Here is a 27322-nt window from a genome sequence, read left to right as displayed (position 1 = left end):
AAAAACAGTCCGCAATGAACGAAGCCCGCAAATGCACGCAAAGTGCCTCAAGCGGCTAGTCGCGCGGCAATTTTTCGTGTATTCACAAGCTTCTTTCATGCTTCAAAAAACACTTCTGTGTTGTACATATTGCGCAACAGCAAACTGTATCAGGAGTGTTTCATGTTTCTCTACAATTGTCTCATTGAGTCTTTTCATCTGATTATAATATTTAAGACGTTGATGAATTAATTAAGACTAATTATGTAATCAGGCAGAATGCAGAAAATAATCTGAGTACCTTCAAGCGACAGCAAACAACATTATCTTGGTTCTGTCCAGCTACATGGCATTTGCATATTTTTAAATATTGGCACATAACAGTTGAGACACCCTCTATATATATATATATATATATATATATATATATATATATATATATATATATATATATATATATATTTCCTTTCTTTCCTTGCTTTTTGTGGTGTCAAGCATCCATATTTTTACCTTTGACCACGACAAATATTATGCTGCGTGATGGAGGACGAATGATACACCAAAGCAAACATTGCATTCCTTTGTGGATTTGCACTATTCATTTCTTTTTCGACTGCAAATGTGTGCATTGTACTCCAGAATGAGGTTTGTATGGTACCTTCCATGTTTAGAAATCATTTGTCACCCATTTCTCTTCCATCACTGGGAACTTTTGGGATCACACATGCGCACAACACAAGTGCTGAGTTAGCCGCTGAGTAACTTTGATGGGTGCACCAAGTTCAGCCTCGAAGCAAAACCTCTAGGTCTGTCTTTCTCTACAACTTACTGCCTAATTTCTCGTCTCCTCGTGCAACAGGCAAGACGGCCTTACACCTTGCTGTGGAGAAGAAAGACTCGGCTGCCCTTGAAACACTATGCCAAGCAGGCCTCAATGTCAATGCTGCTATAAAGGGCACAGGAGACAGGCCTCTCCACTTGGCTGTCAAAGGAGATTTTGTTGAGGGCATCAACATTCTCATAAAACAGGTAACCAATGTTATTACTGCTGGCTGGGGCAGCTACAGTGTGGGCACACCCTATGTCAATGGCATTCCATGTAGCAGTAGATAGTGTCGAGCTTACTGTGGTCTAATTTGACTTGGATCGAGAAATTGTGTCCGTTGTCTTCATAACAGTAAATATACACCATAGTAAATATAACTGAGTAGGGTACTGGTTTGGGTGAGTTGGTATCTATTATCCACGACTTTGTTTTCATCACCCAGTTTGTACCCAAAAGCTCGACATTATAGTAAACATTTTATGTGAATGCATCCCTTGGGAATGCTATAATATTTAGCATCTAGGTCCGGTTGCAAGGGCGCCAATGAAAAAAAAAAATATCTCTGTTTCCCTCCCGACACGGACCTGCGGCACAAATGGAAACCAGCCACTCTGCGGCTATAGACTCTCTGCTTCACTTTCGACTGGAAACACATTCGCATCTGTGAAATGAATATTTGGTGCAGAAGACACTATTCGTGAAGGCATGTGCACAGGGAACAGAAATGTTGTGTTACTGTAACATCAGCAATCTAAGGTCAAAGCAGAAGCCATTCTGAGGATTTTTGAAGGCCTGCTGGCTTACTTTTGTCTAAACTAAAAGAACAGCCTCATGCAGTGACACGGTATTGTCCACTGACACAATAGCTGTTTGCAGTTACTGTCTAATAAGTGCTTTATGATGGCAAGTGTTCTGCCCTTTCGTGAAGCAAACAGGCTGTATGGCAAGCGTAGCTAGGACACTGCTCAAAGAGATTTTAAATAAACTTTTCCTACCACACCTGAGTTGCCACTCAAGAAAATGAGCCAACTAATAAGGTTTGTCTCTTATTTGTCAGCTTCACCTGATTTACTAGTGTTCCTTGTCCACCATTGTGGCTCAGTGGCTATGCCATTTTTTTTCTTTTTTGTGAGCACAGGTGCACAAGTTCCGAAGCCCTCCACTTGGACGGTCTCTCATAGCCCTATTTTAGGACATTAAATACCATCAATGAATGAATGTAGAAAATTAATTTTTCCAACTGAAAGGAAGAATTTCTACATGTAAGCTAAGCATACTACTTATAATGAGCACATGCTCTTTACGTGCAGCTTCAACTTGTGCAAAGGAAGCTAATTGTGAGGGAGTACTTGGCTTGCACCTGTGTGAGAGGCCTGTGACATGTTATAATATTGTTATAATAAAGTTGGGAGGAAAGGATTAGCCAACCGTCATGGCATGGCTTGACTGAGTGGAACTCTTTGTGCAAGCAATGCGACTTGGCAGGCCAGATCCTTTTTATTTTATTTATTTCAACATACTGCATCCCCGAAGGGCTATCAAAGGAGTGGGGAGTAAAAAATTGGAGATGGCAAAGAAAGGAAAAAAAATCAATATAAAAAAAGATGCAACAAAACTTGGTGGCTAAGAGTATACAAGAGGGCCAGTTAAAGCATTGTGCAGTTCTATAGTGTGGACAAAAAAAAACTGTTTAAACACATTGGTTCACTGGTGAAAAGGAGATATATTGAACTCATGATGGGGTCTGGTGGACGTGATTTAGCTGCTGACTAGAGGAAATGGCGAAGAGTTAATCAGAGTATGGGAAAGCTTCGACGATTCAGTGTGATGACATGAAGAGAGTGGCAAGTTGAAGATTGTGAAGATGGAAACTACATGAAAAATACCTGTCGTAGCAATGATCAATGAAGTGTACAGCTTTCTTCTGGATGGACTCAATTTTGTCAATATATTTCTTGTGTGGTTTCCATATGACTGAGCCATACTTGAGTACCGGATGCACTACTGTTTTATAGGTAAGAACAAGTGTTTTATAAGCATTGTGTTAGGAGGGATCAACTGTAAGGTACGTTACAGGTATCCTAGCTTTCTAAGCACACATTTGCACATCTGTGCAGTGTGAGGCGAATATAAGACCAAAGTATTTATGCTGAGGCACATTTTCTAGTGGAGGGTCATTAAATCAATAAGTGACAGAAGATGGAAGAAGACAGTAGATTAAGACAGAAGACAGAAGTGACAGAAGAAATTATATGCCACATAGCACTGTGGAGTATAATTTAAACACAAATGCATTACATGGTAAATTATTTTGCCTCAAATATCCATTGCATGTTGAGTCTGCAAACATGCTGAAATAACTGTGGGAGAGGTCCCTTTCCTGGTTAAAGATTTGCATTACTGCATAGCCTCGGCCATGCCACCACGGTAGATTGATGCCTTTCTAGTGGCGCCATCTGTCCCTATATGAACCTTTGGAGAAAGTTTCCTGACCGGAAGAAAAGTATTGAAGGACCCTGGTGTTATCATGGTGCCTGCATCCATCGCACTATGTAGTAAGGCACTAGTATTCTAACCCAATGAGTATGGGTGCATTACACATCCATAGTTGGTGTTATAACCATCTTTTTTGGCGGAGTGCAGGGGGGGGGGGGCATTGAAGATGCCCTCCTTCCCTTTCACACCCCACATTATATTCGTGGTTGCAATATATTGTCACGTGGTAGTGACGTATAAAGAACACAGTAGTGATAGTGTGAAAGACGAAACAAACTTTTATTGGGCGAACCTGTACCCACAATAACAGGCTACATTTAAAGAACGGTGACAACGGTGAACACAGTCAGCGATCGTCAAAATCTGATCAGCGGGTCAAGCACGTCGGCTTTTATACATCAGTCGTCGAATGTTCCAGAGTAATTGCTGGGACCCGCGTGCTTTCCACAAAGTTCTACACCATTCGCGCTGCACATACATGCAATCAGATTACACACGTTTCGGTGACAACAGACAGTGGATTGAAGCATCGATAACATTCTAGAAACTTCTGATACATGTAGGCAGGCGCGTCCTGCGCTGAGCGATAACATTTGTTAGGCAGTGAAACGTGGTTACCTGATAAAGATGCACAAGTACACGTGCCAATATCCTTGCAAGCACAGAATTCTCAACACCATTGAGTTAGATGTCACGCACTGAAGGAAAACAGTAGGAGGAGCTTGCCACAGGTGCTGTTCTGCAAGAGTCCTGCATACATGTCGTGCAAAACGCAGGCAAAAGAATAGGCACTATGCTTCTGTGGTTCATTTCCAAACAGTGGCCATAGCAAACAGTACACCACTGCTATTTTTTTTTTTAATGCTAGCCTAGGAGATTATATACTTGAACTTCTGGAGTGGAGGTGGCTCTCCAAAAGCAAAGCCGGTCGCTGCCATTTTGCTAGGGGCAAGAAGCCTGAATCGGCATAGCCGCCGTAGCAAGCCGTGTTACGCATTCATCATGCTTATTAATTAACAATAATAATATTAATAAGCATTCGTCATGCTTGTTAATTGTGTGCAGTTGGAACAGTGTTTAACTGACTGTGGCATGCTATCCAAGGGCATTAACAACATCTTAGTCGGTCATGGCTGCACCAATCACATAAAGTAGATGCCTCTGGTACAACATTCCAGCTGTAACATCAGCTCTCATTGTTTTCTCGTGATTGGATGTTGTGCATACATACGTTTGGTTCAGTTGGGAATGGTTAGGAAGGTGCAAGTACTTGCACACATGAAATTTATGTGTCAAGTAGTCACTGGCACATCACTGCTTGTGGTATTACTGTATTTACTCGATTCTAACACCCTCAATTGTAATGCGCACCCGTTTTCCATGTCAAAAAGAAAAGAAAAGGTGGATTGTAATGCGCATCCATTTGCCGTGACCTCAAAAAAGAAAAGTCCTTTACAGTACCGCTTACCTCATTCTTTCATACAGAAATACAACTTTCTTTCATTTGGAAAAAACAAAAGATGTACTCCCAGTGCACTAAAGTTGCGATAAATAAAAAAAGTCGCAGTTTTGCCCGAAAAGCAAAACATTGATTACGATATGAAATTAGCGTATTTACTCGATTCTAATGTGCACCTGTTTTCCTTGACTAAAATATAGAAAAATTAAAACCTGAATTGTAAACGCACCCGTTTTCTATGACTGAAAAAAAATAATAAAGAGTACAATACCACGCACCTCGTGCTTTGATATCGAAATATTATTTTCTCTCGTTGGGAAAAAACAGATTTATTCCCAATACACTAAAGTTGCGATGAATAAAACACAAATGGAAGAGGTGTACTTTGCCACCAAGATTTTCACTGCGCCGATACGAGTCACATGGGGCAATAGATATGACTCGTCGTCGCTATCAGACAACTCCTTATCGCTGTCAACAGACCAAAGCATTTCATCCATGGCAGTAGGGATCGTGTACCATGCATCTTTCCCCCATCCAGCAAAGTCCTGCAGCAAGGCACACTTCATTTTATTGGCGGGCGGGAATTCATGCCAGCCACTGACAAGCCATTCAGTGTAGAGCACCCGAATTCTATCTTTCACTGGCTTGTTCAAACAATCTATCGCGAGTCTCCTAATTAACGGTACGGCTAGAACTGATAAGAAGGAAATGGCTGATGCACTTAACAACTACTTCTGCTCGGTGTTCACTGACGACGATGGTATCGTTCCACATTTTTTGACGTTTGAAGCAGTACCACCAATTGATGACATCACTATCAGTGAGGAGGGAATACTATCAATTTTACTTAAACTAGACGTCAAAAAATCATCTGGAATAGACGCAATCCCTAACGCTTTCCTACATTGATATGCTGAGTGGTGCGCAAAATTCTTATGTTTAATATTTAGGAAATCGCTGTCACACGCCGAAATTCCCAGTGATCGGAAATGCGCCAGAATAACTCCAATACCCAAAAAAGGTGATCCATCCATTGTTACCTCTTATAGGCCAATTTCTCTTCTCTGCACTTGTGCAGAGAAGAGAAATTATTATTATTTTAAACAACATTATTTTAAAACATACTATTTTAAATGTTATTATTTTAATAATATTTTTTAACACATTATTTTAAAACATATTTCCAGCTTCATTGAAGATAACATAATAATCGATAGTCGCCAGCATGGTTTCCGACGAGAAGTTTCTACAAAAACGCAACTACTAGAGAGCATTCACAACTTTGCCGCAGCGTTGGATAAATCTGGTCAGATTGACATCATATTCCTTGACTTCGAGAAAGCTTTTGATCGTGTATCGCATCCTAAACTTCTTTCGAAACTAAGACCTCTACTCAAAAACGATTCCCTCCTTGCATGGATCGCAGCATATTTGTCTTATAGGCAGCAGTCAGTGTCCATCGACAAAGTCAGTTCAGATTCTGCCTACGTTCATTCAGGTATCCCCCAAGGTTCTGTTCTTGGGCCGTTATTCTTGTTAATCTTCATAAATGACATTGCTCAAGACATACTGGTAAAAATCCGCTTATTTGCGGACGATTGCATCCTATATAACGAAATCCGTTTCCAGGTTTCTCTTAACACCAGGTTTCTCTTAACAAATCTTTAGCCCAGATTACAAATTGGTGTACTTCGTGGCAGATGCAAATAAACCACAGCAAAACGGTAGCGATGAGACTTACGCGTAAGATGAATCCACTCACTTTCACTTATAGCATCAGCGGTAACAATCTATCTGTAGTTTCAAGTTACAAATATTTAGGGGTAACTATTACATCTGATCTTCGATGGAATGATCACATCACATACATACACAAGAAAGCCATGAGACAACTAGGCTACTTACGGCGAACACTTCCCAAAGCTTCAAGCGATGTAAAACTTTTGGCCTACAAAACGTATATAAGGCCAACACTCGAATACGCTGCAGCAGTGTGGGATCCGCACACAAATATAAATATAAGGAAACTAGAAAGCATTCAGTGAAAGGCAGCTAGATTCATTTTTAATTCGTACAGCAGCAAAACATCGCCAACTACTCTATTAATTTCTGCAAATCTAGAATCCCTACAAACAAGACGGTACCGCGAAAGGCTAAAAACATTCTACATGATATACAATGATAACCTTGGAATCGACAGAAACATGTACTTGAAACCTCTTACGCAGCGTTCCACTCGTTCTTTCCATTCAAAAAAAGTTCGCGAAATTTATTGTAGAACCAACACTTACATGAATTCTTTCTTCCCCCGTACCATCCGTGATTAGAATCGTTTGCCCAGAGAAGTAATCGAGAGCTCTTCCATTGCCGCTTTCACTGCCACACTTCAAAATGTGAAATGATAGTGTCTCATTATCAATGGTCTAGCAACGTTTCATGAAAGCGTCGCACTTATATACTGCTTTTCTTTATTTTGATGTTTTCACAGTTATGTTTTCTTTATATTGTGCATCGCATTGACATGTATAACGCATCGAACCAAATACTTTTTTTTTTCTTGTTTCCTTCACATTGTCAATTGTTGAGCAACGGACTTGTCTAATATGTCTTGATGTGTGTTCATATATATAACATTTTACCATTTGAAATTATATAATTCAGTGCCGTACTTGACACACCAGTCACTTTTCTCCAGTTCCATTTGTTTGTATGTGTGCTCTTTTTGTTCAGGTACATTTGTACCGAAGTGTAACCCACTCCTGCTTAAGGCCTGGAATTCAGGCTAGCAGTACTTAATAAATAAATAAATAAATAAATAAACATCGAGCGGCTGGAGCTGCGATGTCATGCCACCCGGTATCACGACAAGGTCAGTGTTGCATGTAGCCAGCTTGTCCTTGATGCACTGGTCAAGGTGGCACCTGAATGCATCGGGCACAAGCATCCTACGCAGACCCAAACTGCCGCCGGGTCCCTTCCGTCAAACGTTATCAATCCAGTCAGCAACCAAGTCCATGGTCGTCCAACCTTTTTCATTTGCACGCACAATCACGCCACTCAGAAACACGATTCATTTTGGGAACGTCTTCCGTCTGAAGATAAGATACGGGGACAGCTTGTTCCCATCTGCAGTACAACAAAGCATTGTGGTGTCTCTAGTTTTTTCGTGGCCGGAAGACAAAACGCACACTTGCTTCGCCCCCTTCTTTTCAACGGTTGGGGTGGTTGGTTCTGGGGTGGCAGGCATGTCAAAGTAGAGTGCCGTCTGATCGGCATTTCCAATCTGTTCGAAGTGGTAGCCATTTCTGTGGCGCAACTTCAAAACATACCGCTGAAAACTGTGCAATTTCTCTTTATATTCTTCGGGCAATTTTTGGCATATCCCTGTCCGCCTTCGAAGAGAAAAGCGTTTTCATAAAATTTGATAGCCAGCACATACTCGCTTTGAAGTCACTCCTCATTAGCCCTATCTGTAGGGCTAACTGCATCACTCGTACCACGGTGTAAGAACAGGTGATCCGACGACGCAAGGACCACTAGGGAAACACGCGTCTCACTAATGGTGGTGTTTCATGTCTGCACCGCAGCACGGCAGCACACGTAAGGAGGCTGAAAAGGCTGGAAATTTGAAAGGGTAAATAGTTAAAGCTGCATGTAAAATGCATTGAAAGAAATAAAAACTAATTTATTTGGTGCATCTTTCATTCACTATAATCATTCAAGTTCCTCAGGTGCTGTAACAGACGATAATGTGTCCAGCATTGCGGTCGCCTCACTTGCTCTAGCAGATGGCGTTTGACAAAGCCTGGAAGCAGTCACGGAAAAGCGGTGCGGGCAGACAATAAGTTATCTTTTTTTGTGTTGCAATGTGTGCTTTACCGTTGAGCAATTAGTCATCCTTGTTCTCGGTAGGTGCTTAGTAATGGAAATAATGGAAAAGGACGAATAAGGAGAATCGCAAGAGAGGGAAGAAGAGCGTTGCCTGGCGGAGACGGATCAAACCGGACTATGGGCAAAAAGTATTTCGTTCCAAACTGCAAGAGCAGATATGACTCGTATAAAGAGAAAGTATAGGATGTTCAATGTCCCTAAAGAAAAAGAGTCGACTGCAAGCATGGCGGGATGCCATACAGCGTGAAGACCGAGTCCTGCAACCAGGCGACTATGTGTGCGAGAAGCACTTCGACCCAGTGCATGTGACAAAAACATGGACGGCAATGCACAGTGGGGTTGTTTTAGCCAACATGACCCGAAGAGCTCCTCTAGCTATAGATGCTGTGCCGAGTAATTTTCCTGCTTCTTCACACTTCACTTTCAAAGAACAGTGTTCCAGGACAACTGACACTTGCGGAGCACTTGCGAAAGAAGGAGCAATAGGCAGAAAACATAAACGAAAAGGAAGAAACAGAAAGCAAAATGTACCTAGTAAATGAGGAGTTACTGGACAGCTGAAGTGCTAACAGAAGGCAGCCAGGACCAGATTAGCACTGCCAACACAGGACGCTCTCCAGTTGACAGCAAGTGCAGAGCCAAACCTGAAGGCAGTGAAGTACAAGAACCGCAGGCAAAAGTATGCATCATGCAAGAGACAAGAGCTCAAGTAACTTCTCGGGTGGACAAGGAAACGTTAGCCATAGCAGCGCAGCAGTCTACAAGACCTTTAGAAATTCAAGACTTCAGTGCAGCGTCGCATGATGGTAACACCAACAGCATCAACTTCAATGTGCTCTTTGGAAATCCCTGTCTCGCAACACTGCCTACAATATTCTGGTCCTGCAATAGGGTTCGCATGGCCGGCGTGAGTAGCTTAGTTTTTCTTCATCATAAAAAAGTTTCAATCGGAAGTTCCTGTGGGCCCAATGAGCCTGCTTTGATGTTTATGAAAAAGTACCTTGAAGTCAAAGACCAGATGAATGCCCGTAATTATTATGGGTAAAGCTATACCTCCAGAAAAACTTTGAATTACTGTATGAGTAAGCTGCCAATGCTAAGGGATTTGAACAGTGCCTTGTGTCGAATCAACAAGGTCAGTGTCTACAAAGGTGGCCCTGGTAGACATATATATATATATTTTCCCTGACGTATGCCCAAAGAATGCCTACGTCAATGTATCCGGCCACTGGAGGTACAGGGAATGTTCCATGTTCCAGTGTGAATGTTCCAGTTGTAATATGAGCATTTATTATAAGACGCAAGAGGCACAGCCTAGTTGCACCGGCAGTACAAGAACGCTGGTCGCGTGCACAGTCGACACAAGAGCCGGCTTCTTCGTTCTCCTCTTCACTACATTGGCCCCAGGGAGAGAAGAGGAGCCATCCTGGCGACTTATGGCGTAGGTAGGATGAGGGGGTCATAGTATGGCTTAAGTTAGTTGACACAAACCGTGTCACGCCCGCGATGTCTACGGTCGGGTGATGGCGTCATGTTCTACAATGTAGGTGACAGCGGAGGTACGGTCTATGACGCGGTAGGGGCCATCATAGCGTGCAAGGAGTTTGGTTGAAAGGCCAGGGCTGTGAGGCGGGACCCACAACCAAACAAGGGAACCAGTCAGGAAAACTGGTGTCAGTGCGCCACTGTCACGCCGCAGTTTTGGCGACCTTGAGCAGCGGTCGTAAGGGTTCGCGCGAGCTGCCTACAGTTCTCGGCGTATTTGGCGGCTTCAGACACAGGAGTGCATTCGGAAGCGTCGGGTCGGTATGGGAACAGTGTATCTATAGTACACGAGGGCTCTCGTCCATACAGCAGAAAAAAGGGCGAAAAGCCAGTGGCAGCTTCCGTGGCCGTATTATAGCCATACGTGATGAACGGCAAAACAGTGTCCCAGTTACTGTGGTCTGAGGCGACGTACGTAGTCAACATGTCACCGAGTGTGCGGTTGAACCTCTCTGTCAAGCCTTTCGTTTGTGGGTGGTAGGCCGTAGACTTGCGGTGAACAATGCTGCATGCAGCGAGAAGGGCTTGGATTACTTCGGACAGGAAGACACATCCCCTGTCGCTGAGCAGTTCGCGTGGTGCACCATGTCGAAGAACGAAGTTCCACAAGATGAAAAACGCAACTTCACGTGCAGAGGCTGCCGGGAGTGCGGCCGTCTTGGCGTAGCGTGTCAAGTGGTCAACACCTACAATTATCCATCTGTTAACCAATGAGCTACAGGGAAGTGGCCTGTATAGGTCTATGCCGACACGATCGAAGGGCCGAGCCAGACAGGGCAGCGGCTGTAGCTCACCAGGAGGCCGCTGTGGAATTTTATGCCGTTGGCACGCCGTGCAAGCGCGTATGTACTGGCGCACGAAGTGATACATGCCGTGCCAGTAGAAACGCTGCCTTAGCCAAGTATACATTTTCAGAACACCGGCGTGACCATTATGAGGAGCAGCATGAAAATAAGCTCATATGTCAGAACGCATGTGTCTTGGTATCACAATTAGTAAGATCTTGATGAGGGCTAGTTGGTTCATACTTAGAACTGAGGTGAAACAGCGCGAAAAAGACGAGGACAAAAGGAAACAAATACCACAGACAAGCGCTGACTGCCAACTGGAAGTTTATTTGAAATTCACCGGACATTTATACCTTTTTCAGCATAGGCATGCGCACATCAGTCGTAAAAACATCTGCAAATCAACATTTTAATCTTTCTTCCAAAAATGTGATTTCTTTTTCCGACAAGGCAAGAGAGGGAGTGCTTATACATTTATCTCCTTCCTTTCTTATATGAAAGGCCTCTACTATTTCCCTTTTCTTCTTACCCTTTCCTTTCCCTATGAATTTTGTCTTTTCAAATATGGGGGTGCATTGACACTTGTTGCAGTATCCAGCTAAATTACTCCCATAGCCATTCTTTAGGTTAGTGCTGTGCTGACGAGCTCTTTCATTGAAGCACTGTCCCGTTTGACCTATATAAGATTTTCCACAGCTGAGCGGTATTTGATAGATAACCTTGCGCATGCACTCAGTGAAACGAGTTTTATGATTTGAAAGAGCTAGTCAGCACAGCACTAATCTAAAGAATGGCTATGGGAGTCATTTAGCTGGACACTGTAACAAGTGTCAATGCACCCCCATATTTGAAAAGACAAAATTCATAGGGAAAGGAAAGGGTAAGAAGGAAAGGGAAATAGTAGAGGCCTTTCATATAAGAAAGGAAGGAGATAAATGTATAAGCACTCCCTCTCTTGCCTTGTCGGAAAAAGAAATCACATTTGTGGAAGAAAGATTAAAATGTTGTTGATTTGCAGATGTTTTTACGACTGATGTGCGCTTGCCTATGCTGAAAAAGGTATAAATGTCCGGTGAATTTCGAATAAACTTCCAGTTGGCAGTCAGCGCTTGTCTGTGGTATTTGTGTCCTTGTGTCCTCGTCTTTTTCGCGCTGTTTCACCTCAGTTCTGGTATCACAAGGAGCCATTTGCGACCATCAGGCAAATAATTTCTGCGGTAAAGGACATTATCGTGTACAGCAAAGTGAGTGGCTTGGCAACGAAGTGTTCTAGAAGAGGGTGTGACAGATGGTTCATGGAGGAAATTTGGCATAGTTGAAAGCAGGGGATCCTTACGCTGCTTGTCTGGCATATCAGCGACGTTGAAGGCCGACACGGATGCGAAGAGCGGAGACACTGAAGCCACATCAGAAGGTAGCAGTGATCGGGAAAGTGCATCGGCGTCAGAGTGCCTTTTGCTCGATCGGTAGACAATGTGGTTGTCATATTCTTGTAAGCGAAGTGCCCATCGGCCTAGGCGACCTGACGGATCCTTCAACGAGGACAGCCAGCAAAGGGAATGGTGGTCGGTGACAATATCAAGAGGACGACCATATAGGTATGGACGAAAGTTGACGAGAGCCCAAATAATGGCCAAGCACTCCTTTTCTGTCACAGAGTAGTTGGCTTCTGCCTTCCTTAAAGTGCGACTCGCATATGCGACGACGTACTCATCATAGCCATCTTTCCGTTGTGCAAGGACTGCACCAAGTCCAATGCCGCTGGCATCCGTGTGCACCTCTGTAGCGCTGTGGGATCGTAGTGTCAAAGAATCGGTGGCGAAGTAAGTAGGCGACGTAGTTGTTTGAAGGCTTCGTCACAGGAAGTTGACCACGCGGAGATGCCATTGGTAGCGAAGCAATTTGGTCAGTGGTGCGATGATAGTCGCAAAATTGTGCACAAAACGCCAAAAGTAAGAACAGAGCCCTGTAAAGCTGCGGAGTGCCTTAAGAGTAGTGGGCATCGGAAACTCTGCGACAGCGCGAAGCTTGGCTGTGCGACAGCGCGAAGCTTGGCTGGTTGAGGAAGCACACCGACCTTCGATACAATGTGTCCCAATATTGTTAACTTGCGGGCAGCGAGACGGCACTTTTTGATGTTAAGTTGGAGGCCAGCAGAAGTGAGGCAGGTCAGTATCTCACGCAAGCGAACGAAGTGCGTCGAGAAATTTGGTGAAAACACCATGATATCATCAAGGTAGCATGGACATGTTTTCCACTTGTAGTTACGAAGGATGGTGTCCATCATACGCTCGAAAGTAGCGGGCACATTGCAGAACCCGAATGGCAGTACGGTAAATTCGTACAAGCCATCAGGCGTGATGAAAGCTGTCTTCTCACAATCATCTTCTGCCATTGGCACTTGCCAATAGCCAGAACGAAGATCCAAAGATGAGAAGTACTCCGCGCTTTGTAAGGAGTCGAGGGCGTCATCTATCCAAGGCAGCGGATAGACATCTTTACGAGTGATCTTATTGAGTCGACGGTAATCCACACAGAAGCGTACTGACCCGTCCTTCTTGCATACTAATACCACAGGAGACGCCCAAGGACTGTGGGAAGGGCGAATGATGCCACGGTGCAGCATATCGTCAACTTGCTCATTAATTATCTGTCGCTCGGCTGCCGACACGCGGTATGGTCGCTGGCGTAAAGGAGGATGGGAACCAGTGTGGACGCTGTGAGTGACGGTTGCCGTAGGCTCGAGAGATGGTTGTTCACAATCAAACGATGAACGAAAATTCTGAAGAAGCACGAGGACTTGCTGGCGATACAGAGGCGGCAGATCGGCATCTACGACGGAATCAAGAACATCTGATGACGACGACGTGCACAGCACGGGAGAAGTGAGGGCGTCAAGCTCATAACAGGCCATGGCGGAAGCATCGAGAAGGTGAAGTGGGTCAAGTGGCTGGACACGACCTAGTGATTCGCCGCGCAGTAAGGTGACAGGGTAGTGAGACGGGTTACACACAAGCATAGAGGATAATCCAGATACAGTGGCGAGGACAGCAAACGGGAGAGGTAGGGCCTTGCGACGTAGAAAAATAGATGACGATGTAAAAAGTACTGTAGCGTTTGGTGCGGTAGAGCAAGAGACGGGCACAAGCACAGACGTTTCGGGTGGTATGTCTGTGTCAGATGAAACGGTGAGCTTGGAGGTTTTGTCTTCAGAAGGGTCAAGCAGCGGGGCATCGGCAAGTGGGAAAAGCACCATTTCGGTCCGGGCACAGTCGATGATGGCACGATGGTGAGACAGGAAGTCCCAGCGAGAATGATGTCATGTGAACGTGAAGATAACACAATGAATTCAACAACATAGACAATGCCGTCGATGACCACCCTTGCAGTACATTGAGCAAGCGGGGCTATAGGCTGTGCAGTCGCGGTGCGTCGAAGCATACCAGACAACGGCGTTGTGGCCTTGTGGAGGTTACGACAAAGCTTTTCGTCGATAACAGAAATTGCAGCCCCAGTATCAATAACCGCAATTGCGGCGGTCCCTTCGACGAAAATGTCCAATAAATTGCGTGGCGACTGTGCAGGCCTTGTAGAAGTCGCGAAGCTTGCAGTTCGTGCCTGCGGAACTGCAGCAACTAGTTTCCCTTGCTAGGTGACTGGTGGAGACGCAAGGGGGAAAGTGAGCGACGACGTGGTGATGGCGAACGATGGGTGCCAACATGGCATCAAGGAGGCGGCGAGAACTCTGGTTTGGGAAGCATTGCATGCCCGGTAATATCGTGGAAATAGCCACATCCAGACGTTGCAACAGCAGCGTTAGCAGGTGGCATGCGACAATGGCAGAAGCGCGGGACATGGCCAGCGACACCGCAAGCGAAGCATATGGACCGGTTGTCGCGTGTGCGCCAAGGGGTCTGAACTGTCCTTCGTGATGGAATTGGAGGTGATGCGGGAGGAGGTGCAGCTTGAAGTCGCATTGGCACAGGAAATGCGAACGTCGGCGGCGCAGGTTGCGTGGCGACTTTGGCATAAGTCAGAGGTGCAGCCACGGGAGGGCAGGGTTGAACTGAAGGTAGAGACTTGGCAAGTTCTTTGCGAATGGCCCGCCTAATGGGAGCAGCCAGAGGTGTGTCAGGCTGGGGAGGTCGATTGTTGAGAGGCAGCGTAGACAGTTGGCGTGCCACCTCCTCACAAATGAAATCCTTAATCTCAACAGAGAGAGATGATGCTGGCGTGGAGTTGGAGCGAAGCGTGAGGCACGAGAGAGTCGCCAGGTGCAACAGCGCTGCGCGCAAGGGCCCTGTGTCGATGGAGCTCATCGAAGCTCTGGCAAAGAGTGATGACAGCAGCGACAGAAGTGGGGTTTCGTGCCAAGAGCATTTGAAATGCGTCATCCTCGATGCCCTTGAGGATGTGCTTCACCTTGTCCTCTTCACTCATGGTAGAATTGACGCAGGCACAAATATCCACGACATCCTCTATGTAATTGGTGTAAGTCTCGCTGGTCTGTTGAGCGCGCTGGCGTAGGCGCTGTTCAGCATGGAGTTTTCGCAAGGCCGAGTGACTGAAGACTTCTGTGAATGCTGTTTTGAAAGCGGACCGGGTTTGTAGTTCCCGTTCATGGCTGTGGAACCAGAGGTTCGCAACATCAGCCAGATAGAAGATGACGATGCGTAGGTTTGTCAGGTCATCCCACTTGTGATCACTGACACGCTCATAGGTAGAGAGCCAATCTTCTACGTCAGTCGCACCTGATCCGCTAAAAACAAGAGGGTCCCGCTGCCGCTGGACGGCGCTGCACATGATAGGAGCGGCGGATGCTCCAAGCGGATTGTTGGGAACCTCTTTCATGGTAGTGGCTGGAGCAGTTGTCAAAGTTCGGCTGCGAAGTTCCAGGGTGAGGTAGGGGAGTGCAGCACCAAATGTAATATGAGGATTTATTACAAGACGCAAGACGCACAGTCTAGTTGCACCGGCAGTATGTGAACGCTGGTCGCGCACACAGTCGACACAAGAACCGTCTTCGTCCTCATATTCACTACACAGTGAATGTTCCAGTGAGAAAACTTGCAGCCGCTGTGAGAGGTTGCCGGATACACTTCACATTCACCACAAGAGGCTTCTTCGGAAGAAACAAGAGTGCAGGCCATACCAGTGATTTCGCATACCATCTAGCCCTCAGCAAATGGCAGCCTTAAGGAGTGCAAGATATGCAGTGATGAAGTCAAAGAGCCGACTGATCAAGCGAACAAAAAGACTGAAAGAGGAATTAATGACAGAACGGAGTAAATTGAGCGCAATGTCTGATGCAACAGTGGAAGAAAAACTTAGCAAACTTGACTTACCACCAGCTCGGCGAGTGCTCATAGAAGAGTGCTTGTCAGCGGCCAGAGCCACCACTAAAAGGAATCGGCGTTACACTGAATCATGGCTTATGATGTGCCTACTTCTCCACATTTCCAGTCCGACCTCCTACAAGTTCTTACGAGAGAATGACATTCTGCCTCTTCCGAGCGTTTCGATAGTCAGGAAGTACATGAGCATGGTTCAAGTCAACTACGGATTTGACAAGAGAGTCTTTGCTGCATTTCAAAAAAAGATGGCTACGAAGTTTTCATACCAGCGTCATGGTATTCGTGTCTTCGACGAAATTCAGGTGCGGCAAGAGATGACTGTTCACTCAAGAACAATGACGTACTCTGGGTTCACTGACTTCGGCGAATCTTTGCCATGCCAACAACTAGCCGACCACGAACTTGTTTTTATGTTCCGCTCTTTTGGGGACACACACTCTCAGCCGGTCGCCATTTTTGCCAGTAAAGGCCCAACAAAAGGGACTGACCTCGCTCGTCTGGTCATGGAAAACAGTAATACTTTTAGACACGGGCAGGGGCATTCATTGATGCTTTGGTCTGCGATGGCACTGCTACCAACCGCAGGATGTAGGAAGAGTACTCAGCGAGTGGCAAGTTGGAAAATCCCATCAATTATTTTATCCATCCTCTTGATGATGATCACAAGGTGTTTGTGTTTGCAGATGCCCCACACTTGATCAAATGCATTAGAAACCGCCTGCACATGCAAAAAATTCTTCAAACTGCTGAAGACCGCATCTTCTGGGCTCACTATGACAAACTACTAATTGCAGACACCAGCAATCCAGGTTGCTTGCGCGTGTGTCCGAAGTTTCATTTGCCCACCTGAACCCTACAAATGCCGAAAATGAGGGTGAAGCTGGCGACACAGATCTTCAGTTGAAGTGTAGCTGATGGCCTACAGTACTATTCTAAACAAGGCGTTTTTGAACTGGAAAATATCCAAGGAACAGTCAAGTTTACCATGAAGTTCAATGATGTGTTTGACACATGGCTCCACGTCGCTCGATTCTTGGGAAACAGAAGTGTCTGCAGGAAGAATCCCGAAAGAATGCTTTTTAACAGAATCAGTGGCTGAGGAACTTTGAGTAACAGTTTTCTCTACAATAGAATTAACAACCTACTTACACTAAGTCTGCCACTTCAAGTATGTGCGGACATCTCGCTTCTACCAGGACATTTTGGAATGCTTTTTTGGCACTATTTGCCAAGCCGGGGCTCAGAACGATCATCCTTCTATGCCAACCTTTCTCCAGTTCTATTACATGCTGTCTTTTTACAGCCCGGTAAAGCCCCCAAAATATGGCAACTGCAGTATTGCAGATGGCTGCGACAATTGTCTCCTCACGTTATCGGATCTCACAACAGCCTTCCGATCCAATAACAGAGAGTCAAAGCTGGAAATGCTCAAGAAAAAAACTTTACAAGAACGTAGATGATGAAGTGGAATGCGAGACCCTTTTTGACCATGTTTACTCTTTGTCAGAAGCAGCGGACTGTGTAATCTACTACATAACTGGCTACATGTGCCGCAAGCTCTTAAAGAACACATCATGCGAACAATGCACCTGTGGGCTGGCAGTCTCATTGTCAGGTCAGACCACCCTGAAGCTTCCCTGGTTAACTTGAAGACTAAAGGCAAGCTGATTCATCCCGCCATTCACATCTTTTGCACGCTGCAATCAGCAGAGTGCATTTCAGAAGGACACTGCAAAACATTCTGCATACTGCCTTGCGATAGATGAATTGCTCAAGAAGCACAACTTTTCATTTTCATGCCCTCTGCACAAGGTCGATGTGGTTGCACATGCTTTGCACCAGTATGTCTTATGAGGATGATTCAATACGCCACGCAAAAACGATCCAATAGCGACAAGTCGCACAATTTAAGAAAGTTGGCGAAGCTCGTTTAAAACCAAGTTATGAAGAATTCCACAGGGATACGTGTATCCTACACCGATAAACTTCCTTTCTCTTGGTTTGCAAGTTGATTCCGTATTGGATTTCTGTTACCTCATGAATTTTTAATATAAAAAACAAGAAAGCGATCAGCATCTCCTATCATGAACATTATATTAAGGAGCATGCACACACTGCTTTCATTGAAGGGTATAAATGCATAAAAGGTGCAACATAGTTCATATGAAACAAGCACCCTTTGTACTGGTGCTTTATGAACTCTACTATTCACGAAGCCCGTTTGTGAAATGCAGAATATTTAATTTTCGTTTGAATCTACACAACAATGATGGTACAGCTCACTGCGTTATGCGAAAGCGCTTATATACACGCAGGAGCACATCGTACGCGGTACTCCCCAACACACGGCCTTCACAGGAGAAATGAAAACGCAGCGGGACGACAGATAGCAACTCTTCATTTAAACGGAACTTGCAAGTTGAATTCTCAGCTGCTCCAACAAAAATGTGGACTGTCAGCACTGCGTTCAGCAAAATATACATTTTCGATTTAAAAATGCAGCACGCATTGCGGAGTTGTCAAATAACTCTATAAGCTTTCGAGAAATTAAGATAGTAACAGTTCAGTTCAGTTTATTTTCCTTAAAGACCCCTGATTTCAGGGGCATTACATAAGGGGTGGGTACAAGATTCGAATTTACACTCGTTGAAGTAACGTTCTAGTTCAAGCACGCATATACATATACATAGTACACATATTCAAGTATATTCACACATGTATACGCACATATCAAAGCCTATATATGTAGACATACATACACGTATGTGAATAGAAACAACATATATAAGGAAAAATCATGTACAACGTAGTTGGAGATGGTCAGTAACCTGCTGTAAAAATACGGATGGGCAGATTATGTCGACAATGGCAGGGGGGAGGCCGTCCCAGTCTGCCGCCATGCGAAGAAAAAACTAGGCTAAAAATGTTGATGTTCGTGAGCGTGGTCGTGAAACCTGCAGCGAGTGGCTCGTCCGGTATGATATGCGCGCTGCAGGCGTGATATAGGGTGTTTGATGAAGGATAGGACTGTGAAAGAATTTGTGGTAAAGACAGAGGGAAGCGATGCGCCGACGTAAAACGAGGTCCGGAAGCCCAGATAGTGATTTCAGTGACGTGACGCTTATGTCATATGAGTACGACGAATGGATGAATCAAGCGGCGCAGTTTTGTACCTCTTCAAGAGCGTCGATGAGATATGCTTAATGCGGATTCCAGACTGCTGAGGCATATTCTAGTTTCGGTCATACAAGTGATGTGTAGGCAAGTAATTTTACGTGATTTGGGGCTTTCTGCAAATCACGTTTTAGGAAACCCAAAGTTTTGTTAGAAGCTGATATGATGGTATGCACATGCGTACGCCAGTTGAGGTCGTCTGATACAGTGACACCGAGGTATTTATAAGTGTCAGTTGATTCAAGAGTGAAATTATTAATTCTGTACGCAAACGTCCGAGGGTTATGGCTGCGGGTGAATGACATGCTTTTGCATTTGTTAACGTTTAGTGTCATTAACCAAGTGGTACACCATTCTGAAATATTAGGAAGGTCACTTTGTAGGGTTATCTGATCCGAAGTGTTAAGTACGGTGCGGTAGATAACACAGTCATTCGCGAACATGCGCATATTACAGAATACATGCAAATGTAAGTCGTTGATATAGATTAAGAATAGGCGCGGGCCAAGAACCGATCTCTGAGAGACACCTGATGTTACTGGAACCGGAGTGGATAGGTGGTTATTTATAACAACGTACTGCGATCGATTAGTAAGAAATTCTGCAATTCATGTTAAGACAGTAGGATGTAAATTTAGCTGGGAGAGTTTCGCAAGTAATCGTTGGTGGGGCACTTTATCAAACGCTTTAGCATAATCAAGAAAGATCGCGTCAGTCTGTATGTTACTATCCAGGTTAGTGTGGATGTCATGTAGAAAAACTGCAAGCTGTGTTTCACATGGCAACCCCTTGTGGAAGCCATGTTGTGAAGGATGGAAAAAGTGATTACTGTCAAGGAAATTTATTATGTGGGAGTAGATCACATGCTCCATGATTTTACAGTGGACACTTGTTAGAGAGATAGGATGGTAATTAAGTGGGGAATTTCTGCTACCTGACTTGAAAACAGGAACGACCTTCCCTGTCCTCCAGTCGACTGGAATGACTCCTGAAGAAAGAGACTGTGAAAAAATTAGGGTGAGATAAAGTGAGACGTTGTGTTTGGTGTTTTTCAAGATTTTGGTATTAATTTCATCCATTCCAGCTGAAGATGACAATTTAATATTTTCTATTATGGATGAAATTCCATGTTCACAAAAATTTATCGCTGGCATGTCACAATGAAAGTCAAGCAAAGGTAAACATGGGGGTGCGGTCCCTTCATCAGAGAAGACAGTAGCGAACGTGGTGTTGAACAAGTTCGCACAGTCCACGTTCGTAATTCTTTTGTTCAGGTCACTGGTGAGTACAATTTCTCACGGTTCGTCGTCTTTCAGTGTTTGCCAAAACTGCTTAGAATTAGTTTTTAGTAACTTGGGCAATTCTAAGTGGTAAAAAGAGTGCTTTGCTTGATGTAGAGTAGAAAGGTAGTTTTTATCTGCTTCATGATATTTCTCCCATGCTTTCGGTTAATCTCTAACCTTTGCAACCCGGAATAGACGTTTCTTTTTATTTTCAAGCCTTTTTAATGTTTTCGTAAACCATAGTTTGCGACGGCTGGCTGTGAAACTTACTTTAGGTACAAATTTATCGGTTAATTCCTTCAGCTTTTCTTTAAAACGTGTCCAATTGGCGTCAATATTATGGTGGTGGAAAGTTGTCTGAAATGTGGGAAAAAATGTGCTAAGGCCCTCATTTATCGCTTCATAATCACATTTGTCATACAGCTGTATCGTTTTCTTGTACATTTCGCACTTTGTTGGTTGAAAAGAAAAGCCGGCATGAATTACTTTGTGGTCGCTGATTTCATTGAGATAATGGATGTATGATAGGCTTTCTGGGTTGTTGGTTAATATTCGATCTAAGATATTGGATGTATCCTGTGAAACACGTGTTGCTTCAGAAACTAGCTGGGTCATGTTAAAATTGAGGCAGATATAGATGAACTTCCTGGCTTCGGTTAGTCCTGTCGAAGAACACAAATTGTCAGTGCGCCAGTCTATTTGCGGGAAGTTAAAATCGCCAAATAGTAGTATGTGTGCATTTAGGTGAGCAACAATAAGCTGACACATGGTTTGGTTAAGCTGGCTGCAAAATTCGGAAGTAGTGTGCGGAGGTCTGTAACAAACGCCTAGTAGTACGGTGTGTGGGCGTGACTGGATAGTCACCCATAATATTTCCAGCTGTGACTGAATATTGATGACTGCACAAGACAGTCGCTCGTGGAATGCAATCAGTACACCACCACCGCGCGTAGATGCACGGTCATTGCGGTACACACGAAAGTTCGGTAGGTCCGATAGCACTTCAGTATCGCTCACGTCGTCAGTGAGCCACGTCTCGGTAAGTATTAGTAGATTACTGCTAGAGGACAATACAATGCTAGATATACGTTCACGTTTTTGAAGAAAACTGCGGATGTTAGTGTAAATTGCAGAAAATGAAAGAGCATCGCTAGAGACAGCATATGCTCGGTTCTTTTCTTTCTTTTTTTTGGTGCTTCGTCTGCTATGATAATTCTTTGATGCTGTTTGTACTGTCGTCAAAGACGTAATGCTTTTGATTCATATACAGAGTTTTGAAACGGACAGAAAATGGCTTGTTCTTGCTTTTCGCAAAAGCAACCGGTTGTTTACGGGTGTTTTGGACTGGGCGCAAGAAATTCTCACTGATGCCATAACTTGTCCCTTGAAGCATGCGGCCATTTGACAATATTGCAGTTGTGGTCTTGTGTAATGCAAGCTTTACTATTAAGGGGGGGGGGGGGGCGGCATCGACCGGCTGAGGGACGGCCGAGGCAATGCGCTTGCTCTATATCCCTTGGTTCCAAGGTTAACTGTAAATTATCCCGGCAAAGGTTTGCGACCAACTACTCTGTCTCTGCGTATGTTTCCGAGGAGGATCGGTCGGGGATGCCGTAGAAGATTAGGTTGTTCCGCCTCCACCGGTTCTCGGTGTCATCCATACGGGCTTCCAGCTCCGAAATTCGAGCGGCAGTGCGCTCTGTGCCAATGCGCATGATTTCAATTTCTTTCCGCAGTGGTACCAATGCCTGATAATGATTTTTGAGATCTGTTAGTCTTTCGTTCAATTTCCCTATTGTTTTGTCAGTATTGCCGAGTTGAGCTTTTAGGCCTTGTATTTCTGCAATTACCTGCGCTTGGCCGTTAGTCAGGTTATGCAATTCAGCGAGAAGGGCTTCAGTAGAAGGGCCAGGGTTAGATTCAATATCTCCAACTTGGAGTAGTAGCGAGCGCATTACATTAACACATTCGGTAACAGTGGTAACACAGTACCGTGGGCTCGGTAGCTGTACCAGGCAATAATTGCTCTTTTTTTTTTTGCAAACATAACGTAAGGTTCACCAACCTGCATAGCGAGAGTGAACTGATTAGTGGTCCGTGCACTGGCGCAGTCACCAAGCCCACAGGACTGCGCCGAAGGTGCTTGTTCTTTTATGGCTGGTGTACTCGTTGCTGTCGACGATGATGCGGTAGCCCAAGCTTTGGAGAGTTCCGCTGTCCAGCGTGCCCCATGCGGCTTAGGCAGGAACTGCAGCCTGCCGATAGGTAGGAGCCGGGCAGTGGGTCCGTAGTTTCCAGGATCGGTGAGTCCGCATTCCGATGTTGTTGGCGATGCGGCATGCGCAAGCGCAGGCAGCAGCAGCAGGCGCACAACGCAGTAGACCATCTGCATAGCGAGAGTGAACTGATTAGTGGTCTGTGCACTGGCACAGTCACCAAGCCCACCTTCAATACAACCTCAATATAAGAGCGTTAACACTTACACGCACTCTAAAAAATGCAGGCTGAAACACGCGCGCTCGGGGCTTGTCAGCCTCCGGCACCAGCCTCCTAGTCGCGCGTGCCACCTGGCGGCCCCCTGGTATTAGCGAAGCGCTGTGCGCTGCTGTCGGACCATCTGTTCTAACACCGTGGCCCATACTTTGAGCAGATCGGTTGTCACAGGCCGCTGTGCCACTCGCTGCTCTTGCACATATTCTGCAAGCAGCTCTTCTATTTCGGCGAAGCGGCCCTGCTTCAGTCCACTGAAACCCTTCCTTGCTGCTTTGCTGGCGAAAACATTCTCTTTCTGTTTGCGCGAGTCTTGCACGCAAGTTTCGGGAACTCCAAACGCCCATGATGGGTGGCCCGATTTCCATCCATCTCCGCGCACATGATAACTTTCCTTTTAAATGCGGCATCATGGTGGACTCGGTGTGTCTATCAGCGCTGGATTAAGGGGGGCGGGGCTAAGGAGGCTGCAGCCCAGGGCCTCACTCCGGACAGTAGGAGAAGGGGGCCCATTTATTCTAACCTGCTTAGTATATGGAACCATGGGCAACGGAACTTCGAGCGACATGTATGAAGCGAGAAAACCAGAACAAGCACACGGGGGGCCCCCCGCCTAATGTAACAGCATGCGTTTAGCCTGATCATTTGGGGAGAGCTTGTTGAGCTGCAAAAACAGGAATCCCCCGCCACCCCGGCGGGGCCCTCTTTCTTACGATGCGAGGTGCGTTTGCTTGGAAGAGTTTTCGTGGTTTCCTGTCACTCCATGTGTCTAGTGCTGTCTGGAGAGGAGGGGCAAGGGGTAAACACCTAAAACATGTAATGTGGGATGAGGACCTAAATCTCCCTTGCCCCTCGTCACCACCACGCCACCCTCCACCTGTCAAATAGTTCCGCCGCTGTCCTTCTCATAGAAAGGATGTGCTGCCGTACCCAACAGTGCCTCCCATTTGACTTTTCTTTACCGTGATGGTAATTTGGGCGGGAGAGGATGAGTCCGATAGCAGATGATGATGAGTCTGATGGCAGAGTCGAGGCAGGAAAGAAAAGAAGACGTCACAGGTGCTTTTGTCCGCATGCCGTGGGGCATGGAATGTTCACTGTTCGGGCTAGGGTTGTGTAAGAGTGAAGGGGGAAGTTGGAGAGCTGGACACAAAGGCCTGTCTCCAGGGCCCATTGCTGCCTAGTGGCTGCGCACCCTCGCACGCACTCGACGGAAAAAGTAGGTCAGACTGACCGCCGAACTTTCCCGAAAGAAGTAGAAAAAGATGACTCAGAGGCGATGGAGGGCACGTAACTTCACCCCCGCTATGAGTTGCCCTGCCCCTTTTGTTCTCGCGCTCGGCGTCGACGGGGTGAAAGAAAAATCGAGAACCTCGCAGAACAGACGATTGCTCCTAGCCAATAGGAAGACGAGATCGGAACGGGAGAAGGAGTGAGTTTATACGGAGAACAAGGGAACTTGTACAAGGAATTCTATGCGTATGTGAACGCCTGCTTTGGCACTAGTAACAGACAGACGCGACGCACGTCTATAAAAGGAAGTTGATCGCGGGCTGCGATTCAGCCCTGAGCCGTTGGTTAAGCTTGCATAAGCCTGCCCGCTGAGGAGCTCCCGGCAGACGCACCACTCCTGGCCAGCCACAAACCATCCAGGCAGCATGCGCTAGTCATCGGGACAGTCATGTCGGACTGACGAAGTGCCCGGTGAACAATTAGCATCCATTCATGCGAAAATGCTCGGTCGGAAGCATCAAAGTGGTGCGTCTAAATGAAAGGCAAAGTTAGAAAGAGAAGAGCGTGAAAAGAACCTACCAATCATGACAAAGTACCTACTGAATGCAGCTTCTGTGGAACAGTATGATCACTCTACCCAGAGTCTGTGTCAAACTCCCAATAGTACTGACTGTGCTTCTGTGGAGGACTTGCCAACTCCATCACCACGGTTTCCTGGCAAGAAGCAAGGTTTGACTCATCTTGGTTGTCTGGATCCTGTGAAAACGGTGCTAACCTCGGTCGTCCATATTTCTGAGCAACCGACGCTAACTGAGCCCTGTCCTGTTTCTGAGTCAGCAACGTCAGTGCTACTCGGCCGGGCCCCTGCCACAGAGCTCCAGGTGCCCGGTCCACCACGCCCAATTTCTACTACTGCTGATCAACAGGTGCCAAACCTCCCCGATGAGCATCCTACTGACGAGCGCCAGGAAACAACACTCCAAGAACCGACTCACTTGTTTCCTGTCAGTTTGGCTTCAAATAATCATGTTCCCACCCACAAATTGTGCTTTGAGAGGACGAATGAGACAGCTTCTCGTTGTGGCAACAGAGAAGTACAGACACCCCCGCAGCAAGAGGTACATTGCGAGATTCTCCGAAGTGACCCGGCTAAGTGGCCGGACGTTATTACTGACAGCTTTTGGAGTGTATGCCTTGAGAAAGGGCCATTGTATGTTCAAAATCGGGCAGAAAATTTTCCATCTTCTGAAAGGCAATACAAAACTCAAAAACGCTATATGTCACCTCATCTTCTCATGCGAAAGGCTGTAAACGGGCAGGCGTACGAGTGACACTGGTTAATGTACTCGGAGTCCAAAGGTTCCGTTTACTATTTTATGTGCAAACTATTTTCGATTTCAAGCAACCCCAGTGCTTTCACCATGCACAGCTTTTCTGATTGGAAAAGCGCAGAAGGGTTGAGGATTGGGCGAGTTGGTATTGCATTCTAGAACTGGTACAGTGCAATATACATAGTCGCGTGCAGCGGTGGCGTAGAGGTAGAACACCCGCCTCGCGTGCAAGACGTCTGTGGTTCGAATCCCGGTGCCGTGCAATTTTCCACCGGATTAAAAAAAAATCTGCATGTTGATAAAATTGCATAAACACGCCTGGAGTGTGGCCTGATCCCGGTGACGCACTCCCTCACCAGAGCAGGATTGGCCACCCTGGTGCTGTACTTGGCCACAACCTCCTATATGAACACAAAAATCAAACCCCGGCCCTCAGTTCCCAGCAGCTGTGAAGCAACTGACCACGGCGGCGGTCAGACCTGTGACACAGCAGAGGGTACTAAGAATCCCTGGCTACGGACAGGCCAGCATCGGAATATGAACCTGGCAACGTTTAATGCTAGAACGTTATCTAGTGAGGCGAGTCTAGCAGTGCTATTGGAGGAATTAGAGGGCAGTAAATGGGATATAATAGGGCTCAGTGAAGTTAGGAGGCCAAAAGAAGCATATACAGTGCTAAAAAGCAGGCACGTCCTGTGCTACCGGGGCTTAGCGGAGAGACTGAGAACTAGGAGCTGGATTCCTGATTAATAAGGATATAGCTGGTAACATACAGGAATTCTATAGCATTAACGAGAGGGTGGCAGGTCTTGTTGTGAAACTAAATAAGAGGTACAAAATGAAGGTTGTACAGGTCTATGCCCCTACATCGAGTCATGATGACCAGGAAGCGGAAAGCTTCTATGAAGACGTGGAATCGGTGATGGGTAGAGTGAAAACAAAATACACTATACTGATGGGCGACTTCAATGCCAAGGTAGGCAAGAAGCAGGCTGGAGACAAGGCAGTGGGGGAATATGGCATAGGCACTAGGAATAGCAGGGGAGACGTATTAGTAGAGTTTGCGGAACAGAATAATATGCGGATAATGGATACCTTCTTCCGCAAGCGGAATAGTCGAAAGTGGACGTGGAGGAGCCCGAACGGCGAGACTAGAAATGAAATAGACCTCATACTCTGCGCTAACCCTGGCATCATACAAGATATGGACGTGCTCGGCAAGGTGCGCTGCAGTGACCATAGGATGGTAAGAACTCGAATTAGCCTAGACTTGAGGAGGGAACGGAAGAAACTGGTACTAAGAAGCCGATCAATGAGTTAGCGGTAAGAGGGAAAATGGAGGAATTCCATATCAAGCTACAGAACAGGTATTCAGCTTTAACTCAGGAAGAGGACCTTAGTGTTGAAGCGATGAACAATCTTGTGGACATCATTAAGGAATGTGCAATAGAAGTCGGTGGTAACTCTGTT

The 27322-nt window shown here is 45.7% G+C and overlaps 1 protein-coding gene across 9 annotated transcripts in view; it reads left to right on the top strand.

Annotated features, from left to right (window-relative positions):
- The window catches only part of Rel (nuclear factor NF-kappa-B family member relish), a 450112-nt gene that overhangs the window by 378007 nt on the left and 44783 nt on the right, over window positions 1–27322 (top strand). For all 9 annotated transcript variants that reach the window (XM_075678481.1, XM_075678479.1, XM_075678478.1 and 6 more), the window contains one exon: window positions 839–1008. In XM_075678481.1, coding sequence (XP_075534596.1) covers window positions 839–1008 — 170 coding nt within the window. The remainder of the gene's footprint in view (window positions 1–838; window positions 1009–27322) is intronic.

Source organism: Dermacentor variabilis, unplaced genomic scaffold, assembly GCF_050947875.1.
Source record: "Dermacentor variabilis isolate Ectoservices unplaced genomic scaffold, ASM5094787v1 scaffold_23, whole genome shotgun sequence".
Classification (NCBI taxonomy): Eukaryota; Metazoa; Arthropoda; class Arachnida; order Ixodida; family Ixodidae; genus Dermacentor; species Dermacentor variabilis.
This window is presented reverse-complemented; position numbering and strand designations above follow the sequence as displayed.